General features: G+C 42.9%; 1 protein-coding gene across 8 annotated transcripts in view; it reads right to left on the bottom strand.

Moving 5' to 3' along the window:
- pnt (ETS transcription factor pointed) overlaps positions 1–14820 on the bottom strand; it is a 108382-nt gene that overhangs the window by 53060 nt on the left and 40502 nt on the right. For 5 of the 8 annotated variants that reach the window (XM_026819486.1, XM_026819485.1, XM_026819487.1 and 2 more), the window contains one exon: positions 1185–1268. The exons of 2 other annotated variants lie outside the window; for them this stretch is intronic. In XM_026819486.1, the coding sequence (XP_026675287.1) occupies positions 1185–1268 (84 nt within the window). Of the gene's footprint in view, positions 1–1184; positions 1269–3051; positions 3143–14820 lie in introns of those variants that run through there. One more of the 8 variants, XM_026819490.1, reaches the window with a different exon arrangement.

Genomic DNA, 14820 nt, shown 5'->3' with positions numbered 1-14820 from the left:
TTAATACTGTAAACGCGTTTTTCTCGAAATGGTATTTTCCAAATTTACTGACACTTTAACTCAAAAACCAATTGATTTAAAATTTTAACAGAGTGTTCCAGACATGCTTTATTGTTGAATGACATAGAATATTCTTGATTGGATGAAAACTATAATTTTAGCAATGAAAAATGACCTAAATTTTTGGCGGTCGCACTGCTAAAATCTTTTAACCTTTTAGATAAATTAAGTTATTTGGTCGAATATTAATAAACTCGTTCCATTTTAAAAGATGCCCGAATATAAATGGGAGCCACTGTAGACAGCGGTGTAAATGTTGAATTTAACGAAGTAATCAGAGAACTAGGTGCATCAATCGTTGAGCGGTTCCACTTGTTTTTTGATAAGCTCGATTCTGGGACATAGTCCCGCTCATGAATAGTAATGGAATAGCTGTTGAAACCAGTCTTAACCATGTAAAACCCAGAAATTAAACTTCCGGACGGGTTTCGCGATAAGATGATTTACCGTGGTTCTGCTGTTCGAGCTCTGACACGAACAGGGTAGTAATAGAACTGTCGTGACAGCGGAAACTTACTATAATAATTTGCAAATCAAAATTATATTTCAATTTCGATCTAAAAATACGGCACGATTGTTTCGATGATAATTAGACCAGAGGTCTTCCAGGCTAGTTCGCTATAAATACAATGGAACACGTGGAGTCGAATTTTGCGAACGGCTGAAAGTTGGCGAGCGGGCAAATTTCCATTTTCGTGGAAGGCGAGGCAGGTACGCGCACGCGTTCACGGGTGCGAGCACGAAGCTGACACGTGTGTCCCCTTGGCGGGCGTAAGTGTACCGAAGGACTCCCCGGAGGTTCACATGCGAGTAAGTAAAAGAAGAAGAATCGTGGCCGTGGTCATAGAGAACACACAACAAGGTAGAGAGTGGCAGAGGTGGCGAGGACGAGGAGGCCGTGAAGGAGGAGGACGCACGGAGGGAGTTCGCAGAGTTCTGGCTGGGTGAGCACACGTCCGGTCATTATCGAAGCTTATCTACATGAGCACACCTCAAACGTACCCAACCAAACCTCGTACGTAGCCTCACGGTACCATTGTGCTCTCGTGTTCATAGACCGCGTCTCTGTCTCTTTCGTCGAGCAACGAAAAAAAATTCTACAGTTTTATTATCGTTACACGTACCAATGATAATCGACCGTTGCTTCCTCCATCGACACCGATATCTACCCCTGGAAGACCTCTGCCAAGTGCAATATTCGGACTTACCTGAAACAAAAAAGGAACTCATTTAGTATGAGTGTATTTTACAAAAAAAAAGGATTTATTAATTTCTCAATTAACTCGTTAGTCGACTCGTTTAGTGCTCAATATATTTATTAAATAAATAGTATTTAATTATTCACGGAAAAGCTAAAGACGCTACAGGGTGGTTCCATTTCATTTTGACTCAATTTTCTCCAGAGAAGAAATTCTTATAAAGAATTGGAGAAGAGAAGGGTTTGATTTTGACAGTATCAAGCCACGTATCGTTGACGTATAGCAAGTGGAACAACATTCGATCGTTTTCGAGGCACAGAGGTCAGCCACGAGGAGGACCTGCACGAAGAGGGCAGCAGCGAGAGGTGGAAGCACGCTTCGATGCTCCCGGCGAGTCGAGCCGAGACCAGGGCCAGAGGCCCAGACTTTGCGCGACCTTTCAAAGGGTGGACAAAAACGATTTTCACTGGAACCTGTTGAATTGCGTATCGAATCGTGTCGCATGAACACCATGTCCATTTATGTCCTATGACGTATCGTAAAACGATGAAACATTTGCTTGTTTATGGTGACACGATATACAAGGATGTGCTACGCGTTCGTACGGCGCGGTTCACCATCTCGTTTATTGCGCGGATCTTCGTGTATCGCGCGGTCAAATACGCAAGTGTAAGTATGCATATTCCTCGGAAACGTGGCATCATCATTCACAATCACACGAATGAACCACATACCCAGTCTTCCCGAGACCTGTCCACACAATGAACGCGATATGGCCGCAACAAAAGATCTCGTTTTATCGCTCTCAAACGATTCTCATATATAAAGAATGGGTTATCCGGTTAACAATCAACCTGAACCATTCCGACGATCGCACGATCCCACCCAAAATCCCATGCACACACGTTCGCCGCGTCGAGGGATAAAACGCGAAAAAAAGAAAAAGAAAAACAATCGTCTCTCACGGTTACAGTGACTGCGAATAAATCAGATCAGATTTCATAGAAAAATTAATTGCGTAACAGAGACGCATTCGTTTGAACAGACGTAAATGAGCTTCTTTATTATCAGGCGATAAAATCCTTGTTGATTAAAACTTTTAAATAAAATCAAGTTCAATGATTATTTGCAAACATCCAATTACACCAGTGAACAGACTATACGGACGTTTTCTGGTATCTAATATTTATCTGGGAGTTGGTGAAAAATTTCCGGTGGTCGTCGATGCGTGAATCTGGAACAGGCAACAGGGGGAAACGACAGAGCGTCGGGTAAAAGAGGTCGGTCGTTGCGCGTTCCTGCGCAACCTCGACCGACGATGCGCCTTCGTAACACGCCGAAACGCGTGCACCACGATGATACGTGTGCGTTTATGCACCAATACTTCGCGGTGCAAGCGTATGTACACGACGAGCGTTATCTGGCATTGTCTTCCCTGCTCCCTTTCCACCAGACACGACGACGACGACGACGACGACGACGACGCCATACCACGGCAGCTCTCTCGCCCACTTCTCGTCGGACCAGGCTCCTCCTGCCGCGGTTTAATTAACGATCCTCGGAACTCGAACGCTTGATCGACCGTGGCTTGTTTGCGCGCATCTACCTACTAACGCTTTGATCTTCCCGTGCCTTCCTTTCCGATTCAATCCCGAGATACAAGGTATTGGATTTTAAGAGACCGAACGAGAGAGGGCGAATCTACTAGCGTCCACGTAATTCTCTGCGGACGATGATAACCCCGGAGAGGGAACAGAAGAGCGTTAACGCGTTCACTGTAACGACTCCTTACCGGAACCAGCGGCAGCCAACAGGAAAATCGGCCTTAATCGCTTTCCCGGCGATCGACTTCCGGCGCCGTCGATCATTCAGAGTCCAGCCACCTTCGCGAGTTTTTCTCAACCAACTCCCGCCGCCGCCGCCGCGTAGTTCTCAATGGCGTTTAGCTACGCGCTGGTCCCGTTCTTTCTTCTTTTTTTCTCCACGCGCACCGGAAACAACGAACGCGCGCCGTGAATTAAAAAGCTAATAGAGTTCGCGCGCTAGGCACGGTGAATTGGATCGGCAGCGTGAAAAAGGGAAACGCTTGCTCGCTGAATGAAATCACGTCGTTTGCGCAACGCGTTTACTCCGTTCGCTCGCACGGGAGGAGAGAAAGAACCGGACTTGGTGGACAGGATTCAGATAGCTGAAAATACGAGCGAACGAGGACTCGATTAACATCGGAACGTACTCGCGCCCTTTCTCCGCGCGGAAAACCGTGGTGGTGGAAAGCGTGAGATAGTGCGTCGGCGGTGACGCACGAAAAATCCACCGATTCATTTCGCTAAACCATGTCACGATCGAATAAACGCGATATCATTAATGGAGCGTGAATATGAAAGGATCGACCTTAGCTTTCATTGACGTTGTTGCCTGCCACTTGGCTCGCTGCTTCTCGTCTGTTTGCCGATCGTTACACTCGTACCTCCAGACTACGTCTAATTTTCTTTATAATTTGCGATAGAAATTTTTCTCCTTTGACAAGATAAAAAATTATGCTGACTAATTTTGAATGTTTAACTAAAATAATTCTTTGATCTTTACAATTGAATCACTTTCGAATTCAACTAAGGAATTTATTGAACGTCGAATCAAACTACGAACGCGTGTATGATCGACGGGAGAACGCGCGAAGAAGGAAGAGAAGAGCGTCTCCCGTATGCGAATAACGCCAATTAACGAGAGAACAGGACCGGGATGAAAGCAGGGACTAATGACAGCTCCGGGCGACGATTAGCGCCTCCGTCGATCCCAGGACTGACTGTCTTCGATGCCTGACGGCGATCAACCGTCTGAAGGCTTATTTGCCTCGATTTAATTAATTGCCCCTCGGCCTATCCTTTGGTGATCCGCTACACAGGGCACCGAAAATCGCTTCGGTTAATACATACGTTACCAAAGAAAGGCCCTTTCCTTTGACTCTGAGATCGTCAATAACCAGTTCCTCGCTCATTTGCATCATACTTTATCAGCCATTTGTTCCAATGCTTAAGAGAATATGTGATACAATGCTTCAGGTAATAGTTGGTACATTAGTAGATATAATAATTGATATAATGTTTCATCTAATGAAATCAATGGGACTTCATCGTGCATACTTTTGCAGTGACCAGAAAAATTGCACATATATACAAAACGATGCAAACGTATTAATGGAAGAGTTTAATTTTCTAAGGAATCCATCAGCCGACCTATACCAAAAGTTTGTAGGTATTTGCCAAAGGGACGATCCGAAATATGCTTTCACTTAAAGCAATAAGCTTAACAATAACCTAGAGAAATAAAGATCATCGACAAAAGGATTAAAAGTCTAGAAATCTGTCGTTTGGTGGCGATTATCGACGGGGTCGGTACAACGGGCCGAGGGAACTCGGGTTCTCGGGTCGGAGGAGCGACGTAGGTAGGTAGGTAGGTAGGTAGGTAGGTAAATGACGTATAGATGCGTATCACGCACAATGCACGCCCGTGGGAGCCTGCGTGCATTCGCTCCCACGCCGGTTTTGTCTGGCCGGCCGACAGAGACTAACCCTCTGTCGCTCCTCAAACTGCTACAAAAGGGTTCTCATCACTCACCTGAGAGACCCGTTTTCGCCGATCCAATCCAGTTTCTACTAAAATCTGTCGACCTCATACCTCCGAACGCCTGACCTCACCTTATTTTTTTCTCCCAAATTTCACGGCTGTTCCACGCTCGTATTATAAACCATAATACAGTTTATTAATGTGACGCGCAAAAGATTCTGTTTGCAGTCGTTTATATGGTTTAACGTGTGTACACGCGACTTTCAGAATTCGTGGAATTACACAGGTCTCGGTTCAGAGACACGTAAGAATGTTGTGTATTCCGAGATATCGACTGTAACGCACGCGGTCCCGTGAACGTGTTCGTTGATGACTCTATTGTAGGCAAATTAGAGGATCTCCATTTTTCCCTGTTGCGAGGCAGCATTGTTTTACCGCGCGTGGAACAATTGCTTCTCCGAGTGATCACGGCGTTATATTACCAGCCGCGGCAACGTTACGTTTCGAATTAATCATTGAAATTATATGTTTGCCTTTACACCGTTACAAAACGTTTCGTACACTGCTCCACTTTTGTTTTTATACTAAACTTCTAAAACGCCCTGATTGGTAAATAGACTGCAGATTTACATGGAAAATGAGAATATTTATACTATTAATATTTAGAAAAGCGTTTTAAGGTTGTCCCAGCTATGAATTAGAACAGCGTTTGAAATCTTCCAGATGAACAGTTATTATCAACTCATATGCAGAATTTGAATAAAATTGAGAAGCTGTTTAAAATTAACATGTACATTGCTACAAATATAATTCTATTAATTCGTCATTAATCAGTTTCGTTATAAAAACGTACAATCGTAGTTTACAGACAAAATAATAAAAGCGAATATTGCTCGTAAATAAGAACTCAATTTGTTTCTTTATTTCCAAGAATTTCTGTACTTTGTACGTTTGTGTTTCGCAGTAACCTTTGCAACTACGAAGTGTGTTAATTATTCACAAGTCGAACTAATAAATGTTTCAGAACTTAACTTCCGAAGGCTAGAGAATTAAAATTATTTCCACGGCCAGCCAGGAGCCGACGTTGGCCGTAGAAGACGAGGGAAGGGTTGAGGGCCCGTAGCCGGGTGGCTCGCCGTTTACAGGAGACATAAACGTCGGCGGGGTTAAAAATATATAAAGGAGGAACATACTGGCGAGCGTGCAGGCACGGTAGCCGGTGCGAGTTCGCGTTCACCTCGCTAGAAATAAAAATGTGAAAAAGTTGTACTCGGACGATAAAACGGAATTCGCAACGCAATATTCGTTTCTTATTTCGCAGAGATTAATTATCTCTCCCTTTCTATCTCGCGCGATCCAGCGGCGAGCGCGTCCATCAGCTCGGCCTTTCGGGCCGAAACAAAAAGATCGGACAGGGAGAAGGGGAGTTTACACGTGAAACAGGAGAAGACTGGCCGACTTCGAATCTTCGCCTAATGGATTAATTAATGGGTTGCGTGTCGGGAGACCGCGAAACACTTTATTGCTGCTACATACCCGTTCCTATCTATCTGTCTGTCTCTCTCTTTCTCTCTCTCTGTCGTGAGAAGACGTGACCTCCAAATCGACGAAGGCCACTGCAAGCTGAATCGTACCACCGGTTAATTGTTAACGATTTCATCTCGTCTACCATTTCTTATTAAGACAATTTCTGTATTTATTCATTTGAAACGTATTCGTGCTAAATTTTTATGTTCGTCGCAAATTGTCGTCGTCCTCCGTTTATATCACGTAAAAGAATTTAGAAACGGTCATTCGACTAGCGTAACTTTAATTGCCACGTTCGCACGGCGTTCCACCGAACTGGGTGCGAGCCCGGGTTTCTAAACCGGGCCCGCCGTAAGATAACAACCGTTTACGATGCGAAATAATAATAAAGGGAGGTAACCGAGCGAGCGTAAGGGCTGCGCACCTGTGACACATTCTCACGTGCGTCTGTCGAACACCTGTAACGCCGGCCCGTACCCGGCCAACCCTAGCGTTTCCAATTTCCCACACAACCCTGACTCTAATAAGGGAGCTGCCGGGCAAGGGTGTCGATTGCGGCCAACGGTTGCTCGTAAATTAAATTCGACCCCCTCGTTACTGACGTTACGTCGACGATCAAATAAAAACTTCAAACACTCACGCTCTTCTATTCCCCATTCTTTCTCATTCGAGAAGATACGACTAAGCTAATAAATGAAAAGAATAAAAATTGCTTATTTTATAAAGTATCGTTTCATAGAAACCAGTCCTTAGAATTCCAATTTAAAAAAACTGATAATAATGGGAGATAGACTAATAATAAAAAAACAAAATGGGAGTCAAAGTTCAGAGTGCAAAGGGTTAATAACATTACGGATCGAGAGGAGGGCACACGGGGACCAGTGACGTCACCGTGACACGGCTCGGTGATCACTTGTACCGCCATTAACGTCGACCAACACGACTCTGTTATCTACCGAGTGTAACAACTCAGGAATGGAATCCGACGCGACGCCAGAGAGGCACAGCGTCCACGAGGGAAAGAAAAGAACGCACTTTCCAGCGAACACGGGAACGCAATTGTCTTCTGCTGCGCATTAACATTATTGGCCGGCATACGAACGGCATGTTTCGGCAGACGTTGGGTACTATCGTACCGAACCCCTCGACCGTCACGGTACGTTGAGCGCCAACGTCGACGCTTTGTTTCGAATACCACTGGGATTAACCGAGCACAATTTTAAGGAGCGTATCCACTCGCTTGTTATTATCAAGCGGATTGCATCATTTTACATAAATCATGTCAGAAACTTTCCCTCTGTGACACGTTTTTTTAATCGAAATTTATTTCCATCGAGTCTATGTATCAGATAAGATGCAAAAGAATGATAAGGTATCTTTTCAAATCTGGGAATATGTGAAAATTTACGAACTTCGTGAATTTTTATTTAATATAAATGATATAAAAAATAAATGGAAGGATTTGAAAAAATTCTTAGATGTAATAGTGCATCTCTGATTTCTTTTTCATCAAATCCCATCTACTAGAATCGGAGAAATTAAATTCCAAAAATATCGAAAATCGTATATTTAAAAATACCCCTTAAAGTCTGGCAATATTAAGAATTCGTGAATTCCAAAGTGGTTTTCCTTCTCCAAGGTATTTCATCGTATTTATTTATACATTATTGAACGATACGATACGTGGATTTGTACATTGGAATTGTTGAACGACTTAATTCAATTGGAGGCTCGTCGGCAATTTCAGAAACTAGTTCCATCGGTTGGTTATCGTAAACCAGCTTGAAAATGTATCGCGCGGAAAGCGACAACGAACCCCGTAGACTGATACGACTCCCCGTTCGGAGCCGGTCCGATGAACATGCCCAAGACTATCTCCTTCTAATTGTTTTTCATAAATTTTCCTCTTACATGCTCCGCTGGACGCGACGAGCTGCTACGCGTTCCTAACCGCGAACCGATTTACACAATCATCTACAAGTATTTCAATCAATAAACCACACAATTGAAAATGATCGATGTTTCACACTTACAATAATTAAACGATTAATATAATTTCCAATGGCAAGTCATTATAGATCCAGAATATTTTCAGACTCTCGTAAGAATGATAACAATAAATCAAAATAAAATAGTCAGAAAATTAAGCAACCTTCGTCGAATCATAAAAAGTATTGTCCCTAATCTCTGAAACTGGCAAACGGCCAGCCACGTCGCATCGCAACGTGTCGCGTCAACTGTTTACATCTGGCGACAGGTGCAATTTTTATAATCTTGAAAACCGAGGGGCCCCGTGCAACCTGCTGATTGTACAACGAAGTCTTTATAAATGACAACGCGGCTCGTTATACGTGCTCATTCGAGATCGGAAGAGATACCTCCTCGGAAACGTTGCAAACAAATTCGTAACGATCAAATGCTAAAATGTTTATCCAGAGATACGCCGTTGGATAAAAATCATGAAGAGCCTCGTACGAAATCTAAACGCGGAATCGCTGTCATATCAGTCGCGTAATATACTTTATACATGTGCAGAAATAAATTTGATATGCAGAAGATACAAAGAATGCACGTAATCTTCAAGAATGAGCATTAAGGCGTTTATACAAGGCAATTTTTAGTCATTCACAGTCTGTTAATATTTACAGGCAAATGAATTTTCTGATATTTGAATCGAAGGAATTATTTAACACTGAGAAGAGACAAACGAGAGGATAGAGAAATAATGAATACGTTGGAAAGAGGTGGGAGACAAAATGAGCAGATGAGAGCAGAGGAGGGTAGAGAGCGAAGAATAGGAGAGAAGAGAACCGTGGAGAGAGAGAAAGAGAGAGGAATACAGGATCATCGAGGATTGGACAAACGAAACTCCTCCCGCGTTATCTGCGTCCAACCTGCACCCACGCATCAATTCACCGACCGCGAGAAGTGAGCGGGGTCGACGGAGAGAGAGCAACGAACACCAGAGAGGGAAAACCTGATATTCCACCATAGTTTGTTTAAATCTTTGTAACGTTACCGCCGCTCATGTCCGAGTATCAGCCGTGACCTCGCGTATCACGACTGGCGATGTACAGTGGACACGATCACATGTAACAACAGTAATACAATTACATGTAACGTAGTAACAATTGTAATTGGCCCGATGCTTACAGAAAAACCGAATTTCCAGAGAACGCAGAAAATAAGAAAGAAACGAAGCAGGGAACTTAGGGAAAACGAAACGAAAGCGTAAAATTGTTTAAATAAAAGAAAGATTTTAATACACCACGTTTTTAAAAGAGAATAAAAAGTATTTTATAATTATTGTATACTTTTCATTCCGTTTTAAAAACGTGGTGTATTAAAATTTCTTTTTATTTAAATAATTCTTTTCTCATTTGTAGTCTCTAGCTCATCTGGAATTTACTGTAAAATTAATTGCTGTACCAAACAAATAGCTAATAAAACTGTAGTAAAATGAGATGAAGTGGAAACATAGTAAACGATAGACGAGTTATAAAATGAAATGGAAGGTGATCTGAAAGGGTCTGAACAAAAGAAAATCTAACGACCGAAAAGCTAAAAAGCTAAGCACCAAATGTCTCGAGTGAAATCGTATAACTATTAAAAATAGTAAAATAATAAAACAGAAAATTGCGGAGACCTGAAAAACAGTGTAAATACACAAGCTAATCTGGTCGCTAGACTGTAACGTCGCAGGTACATGACGTGGATTAAGATCTAAAGTAAAACTGACATTTTGCAATGACAGTAAAAAATGTGAAAAGGGATCTTGCGAGGGACAGGAGAGAATGGATTGCGTCGCACCGAGGACCATAAAATCCAGGGGGGCTGGTCGCTAGAGTTAACAAGGATGATTCGAGGTTGTCCACGTTAAAAGCCGGCTAATTGAATGAATTTATGTGCAGCACGGATAGACAGCAGCGGCCGAAGTAGCCGGTCGGTCGGCTTCCGTAAATTCAATAAATCGATCCGAGCCGGCTTGCTCTACTATGTGCTCCCTGCGAAACTTCTTTTCATCTTACTTAAAAAAGAAATAAAGTCTTAACGCAATTCCTCCCGAAGGAACGAATTTACTCAGATAAAAATCCGATGAAACTCAGTTTTGTTTCTGTCGGATGATTTACTCGGCGAGTGAAAAACAGATTCAATTTGTATGCTCTCAGAGGAGAAGCAATCAGATTATGTTTATACCCTCGAAATTGAAACTTATTACAATAATTGATTTACTCAAAAATTTGGAACGTCCCGTTTGTAGATTTAACTAAGTTACATACAATAAAAATCGATGAAAACCTAAAAAATTAAATAAATCGAAACATGTGAAAATTCTCCTATTTATCACAGTAGACGAAAAATCATGAAAAACTATTTTTGAAATTAATGATCCTTTGTAACTCACAGCAGTAACCGAAATTCGAACAGAAGTGAATTTTCGAGGAATAAAAACTGGTTGCTTTTCCAAGCATAAAATCGTACATAAGGACTTGAGCATTCGTAGACCCGTCCTTGAAGGTAATAAAAATTCCGAGAGCTTTTCTACACAGCGTGTCCGCGGATCGGCCGCGCCATTGAATGCAGATGAACGTCGAAGGGAGGCCGGAAGAGGAGAGTAGTGGGTGCCAGAAATCAACGCTGAATTTATGGCTCATTGAACGCGAGACTTTTCTCGTTCCGGGGTTGGACAGGGAACGTACGAATGGAAAAGTTGGATGTTCGGTTGATGGCAAACATCGCTGGGGATACCGTTACACGTGGCCCCGGGCAATCGGCTACAATCCGATTGTGCCTCTTGTTTTTCCTGCTCGTTGCTCGGCCAGTTCCTCAGCAACCTCCTCGAACCTGTTCCACGGGTGTTTCAACCCGCGCGCAACCGCCTCGCGCCTAAGCCTCCGCCGAGGAAAACTCCGAATACTCGCGAATTTTACAACTTCATCCGTCCATTTACGATCGAAAGGGAACTTTTTTAATTGAGAAAAAAGTAGAAACGCGAAGTGAGATACTTCAATGATAAAAGTTCATTTTTATGATTGACTACCATAAACATTTTAATTTGTATAAAACTCTGTAATGTAATTATGACAGTGATTCTCTGTGAGAAACGACGAAATTGATACAAAATTACGAAGCCGTTCGTATGTTGTAGGACAATGCAAATCTCGAGTTAAATTCTTCTCAAGTGAATAAAGGATTTGTAAGCTCGTTAGATTCAACAATGTTGCTGGAGATTGAGTTGAAGTTGGAACCCGCTGGGATTATTGCACCACGAAATTACGCGTAACTGTATCGAGCACGCCACCCAGATTATCCGCATTAAGATCCTCCGTATTAGATTACCCGGAGTGTATCTCGAGAACAAGATCAAGGTTGCCTGTTATTCCGAGGAAAAACGTAATTGCGATCCGGCCACATAATTCATCGGCTGATTTCCTTTTTTCGCCTTCGGTAATCAATTTTTTAATGAAAAAAATCAGAGGTAACTACCGCTAGAACATGCGTGCCGAGAATTCATCGACAACGTATCAGTATATTATAGAAAAATTGAATATACGGGATACATAAAGATCGTATGTGAATGGAAATTGCAATACTTAAATGATAAGAGAAACTGCTATGCAAAATATTAATCAGACTTTGCATAAAAATCCTCAGATATCTAAGTTGTACCAAAATATATCTTCGAAAAATCAAAGAAGATTGTAATTCAGAAGAACATCTCGGACACCTTTGAAAGGTCCTTTCGTTGTAATTATTTGATAATCAGATAAGAATTAACCAGATGGCAAAACGTTAATGAGCTGTTCGCCGATGCTCGATTTTAAATTAGCTTTTCATGAAATTCTTAAGGAACTTCAGACACGCGAACCGTTACGGCACATCTGCTTCTGAGAGCTACTGATCTCGTCACCCTTCGAATTCTCGTCTAACCGACATGATCCCAAACGACAGAGCCATTCCTGTTTATATCGCATTTTATAACAAATCTATTACCGCCGTTGGAAGGTGTTCGATTTTACCCTAGCAGTTAATTTTGAAATATAGCTTTAGTTTTTAGTATAGTTAGAATTAAGTAAACCCGACCGTCGCTAAGTTTGTCCCTGACTCGTATTGTTAAGCTTTCTTTAAGACGTGGCCTTTGCCAGAGACAATTACGAAGGATTATTTACGATTTAGGGACGCGCACTTGGAAAATGCACAGTGATAATTTCTAGATGTGCAGCGGGGAAGCGATGGGGAGAGAACGGTCAGTCCGCTCGGCCATAAGTTTTTTCCCCTCATTCCCACGCCAAAATATCGGCGCCTTTTCTCTTTGTAATTCTTAGAGGATAGTTAGTCTGGTTGCGACCGTGTAAACAGAAGATAGCGAATTTAAAGTAACTTATACTTATCTTTTCCTTTTAATAAAATCATTTTTAATATTAATTCGAAGCTCTGTAATTATTTATCTCACTGATAAATAAAAACCTCAACAGAAGGCTTTTTTTTTTAAATGAAATCTATAAAAATCGAGACGTTTCTAAACAAGCGAACGCGGGATTCCCAGAGGCCTTGAGGATTAATTAATAACACCCTTCGCGCAAAGCGATCATCGTCTAGCGAACTTTTCAAGGTTCACGGAACGCGCTCGCGGAATAAGCAGCCGCGGGCTGAATGGAGAACACAGGTGGCGATGCATAACACGGCTTAAGAGAAGTCGCTGGCGAGCCTCCGCGAGCAATATATCCCGTAGGATTTTTCGTGTACGCTGCGCGTGAAATAACACTGGTGAATGGCCTAGGAACGTCGCTCTGCTCCGTTGCCCCTACGATAAATTTCCACCCGTCCCGATTTCCGGCTTCGACTCCGTAGGACGTTCGAGCAGCAGCAGGTTGCACCTTCTACGTGCAGACCTGTTTTTTACTCAACTCCCCGCTTCCACGTTCTTTGTCAAATTAATGTCAGTAGGGGTGCTCGTTAATCTGTTTTTGCATCATACGTCGATTATCATAAATTGACGTAGCAATCGACGGTGCAATGATTGTTACAACTAATCGAGACGTGATTCCTGGTCGCTACTAATTATTTGATAAGCAATGAGAACTCGAATTTCTGAATAGGAGTGTACCTATTTTGGGCCCGTCCAATGGAAATGAAACAACCGGTTTACTCGTACTGGTCGCGGTGCCCCGTACTAAGAATCCGGCACGCATATCAATCGAGCTGAAGCATTTATTACCCGCGGAGGAGGATCCACTTTGTCGGGGCAGTGCAAAGCAACTGTCGAGAGGATCGCAACGAAATATTTATCAGAAGTCTATTTCGGGTGGGCCGGTGAAACGCGAGGCAGGATTCATCATCGTTGACAGGACGGTTGGTACGAACGACGCCGGTGGAATCGATGCGTGAGGGACGCTCGACGTCGAAGAGGCGGCGGAGTGACTCGCACGGTGGGTACTTACGTACGGAGCACGTTAAGTTGATCGGAAAACGAGCTCCGTGCGTCAGGTGCTAAAAATCGACCACATTCTTGACGAGTTCGAGCAACCTCCCCCTTCCAGCCATTGGCTTTGCACGGCCCGTCTCTCTTCGCCACTGACGCAACAGAACCGACCGCGTATAACGACTTTTCGATATCTCTCAGGTATGCGAGAACGCATAGAGAAAACGGACAGTCGCGTTTCCAGCCAGCTCGGTTTGATCCGATCGCGTGAGATATCGGTATACGAACGATCTGAAAAACGACGATGACTCGAACTGTAAACGAACGTGATGTGCATCGGCACTGACACAAACGGGAATGCAAATGAAGAAATAAAATTCAATTAGTTATAAACAGAAATGAATCACCGGCGGGATTTCTAATGGGAACGAGTCCACGCGTTCTATCATTATGGAAACTATCCTCGACAATGTTCTAACACTATTAATTTAGCGCGGTTATCCCGTTCTCCGCATAGTTTCAACGGATGCTGCACACGTTTCCCGCTAATTGATTCTCTTTATCCCGACTATCAGGTTGATTCGTTTATGTTCGCGTTCGCTAGAAGATAAATCGTTCGTGATAAATCGTCGGTTATTAAAAGATAGTTATAGAACGACGAGAGAAGATTCCACCGCGTCCCCGTCCTTCGTTTATTCACCGGCGCTCGTAAGCGAGCATTATAAATAGACGCGTAATAGATGTTATTCTGTCGATCGGTCGAGTGTCTTCTCGCGCTTCTTCAACTACGATTATTACGTCGACTCGCCAGACGTCGATTTAGCACCGCGGCTCTGCCAGCCAACGACTCCCGTTGCCAGCAATTTGGAAATTTCATCGAAATTTACGCAATATCTTCTCGCAACGCGTAACTGTTTCACATCTTCCCCACCGGTCGTTTCATTCAAAACTGTCCGAATAAATTCTATGAACAAATCTGACAGCCGTTCCAATTCACTAATTATTAAATAAATCATTTTAAAAGTTGTCAAATATTAATTATTAAAT

The sequence above is a fragment of the Ceratina calcarata genome, unplaced genomic scaffold (genome assembly GCF_001652005.2).
Source record: "Ceratina calcarata isolate Rehan_Ccalc_2016 unplaced genomic scaffold, ASM165200v1 scaffold151.2, whole genome shotgun sequence".
Taxonomy (NCBI): Eukaryota; Metazoa; Arthropoda; class Insecta; order Hymenoptera; family Apidae; genus Ceratina; species Ceratina calcarata.
Note: the sequence above shows the minus strand (reverse complement) of the source record. Positions and strands in the feature narration are given on the sequence as shown.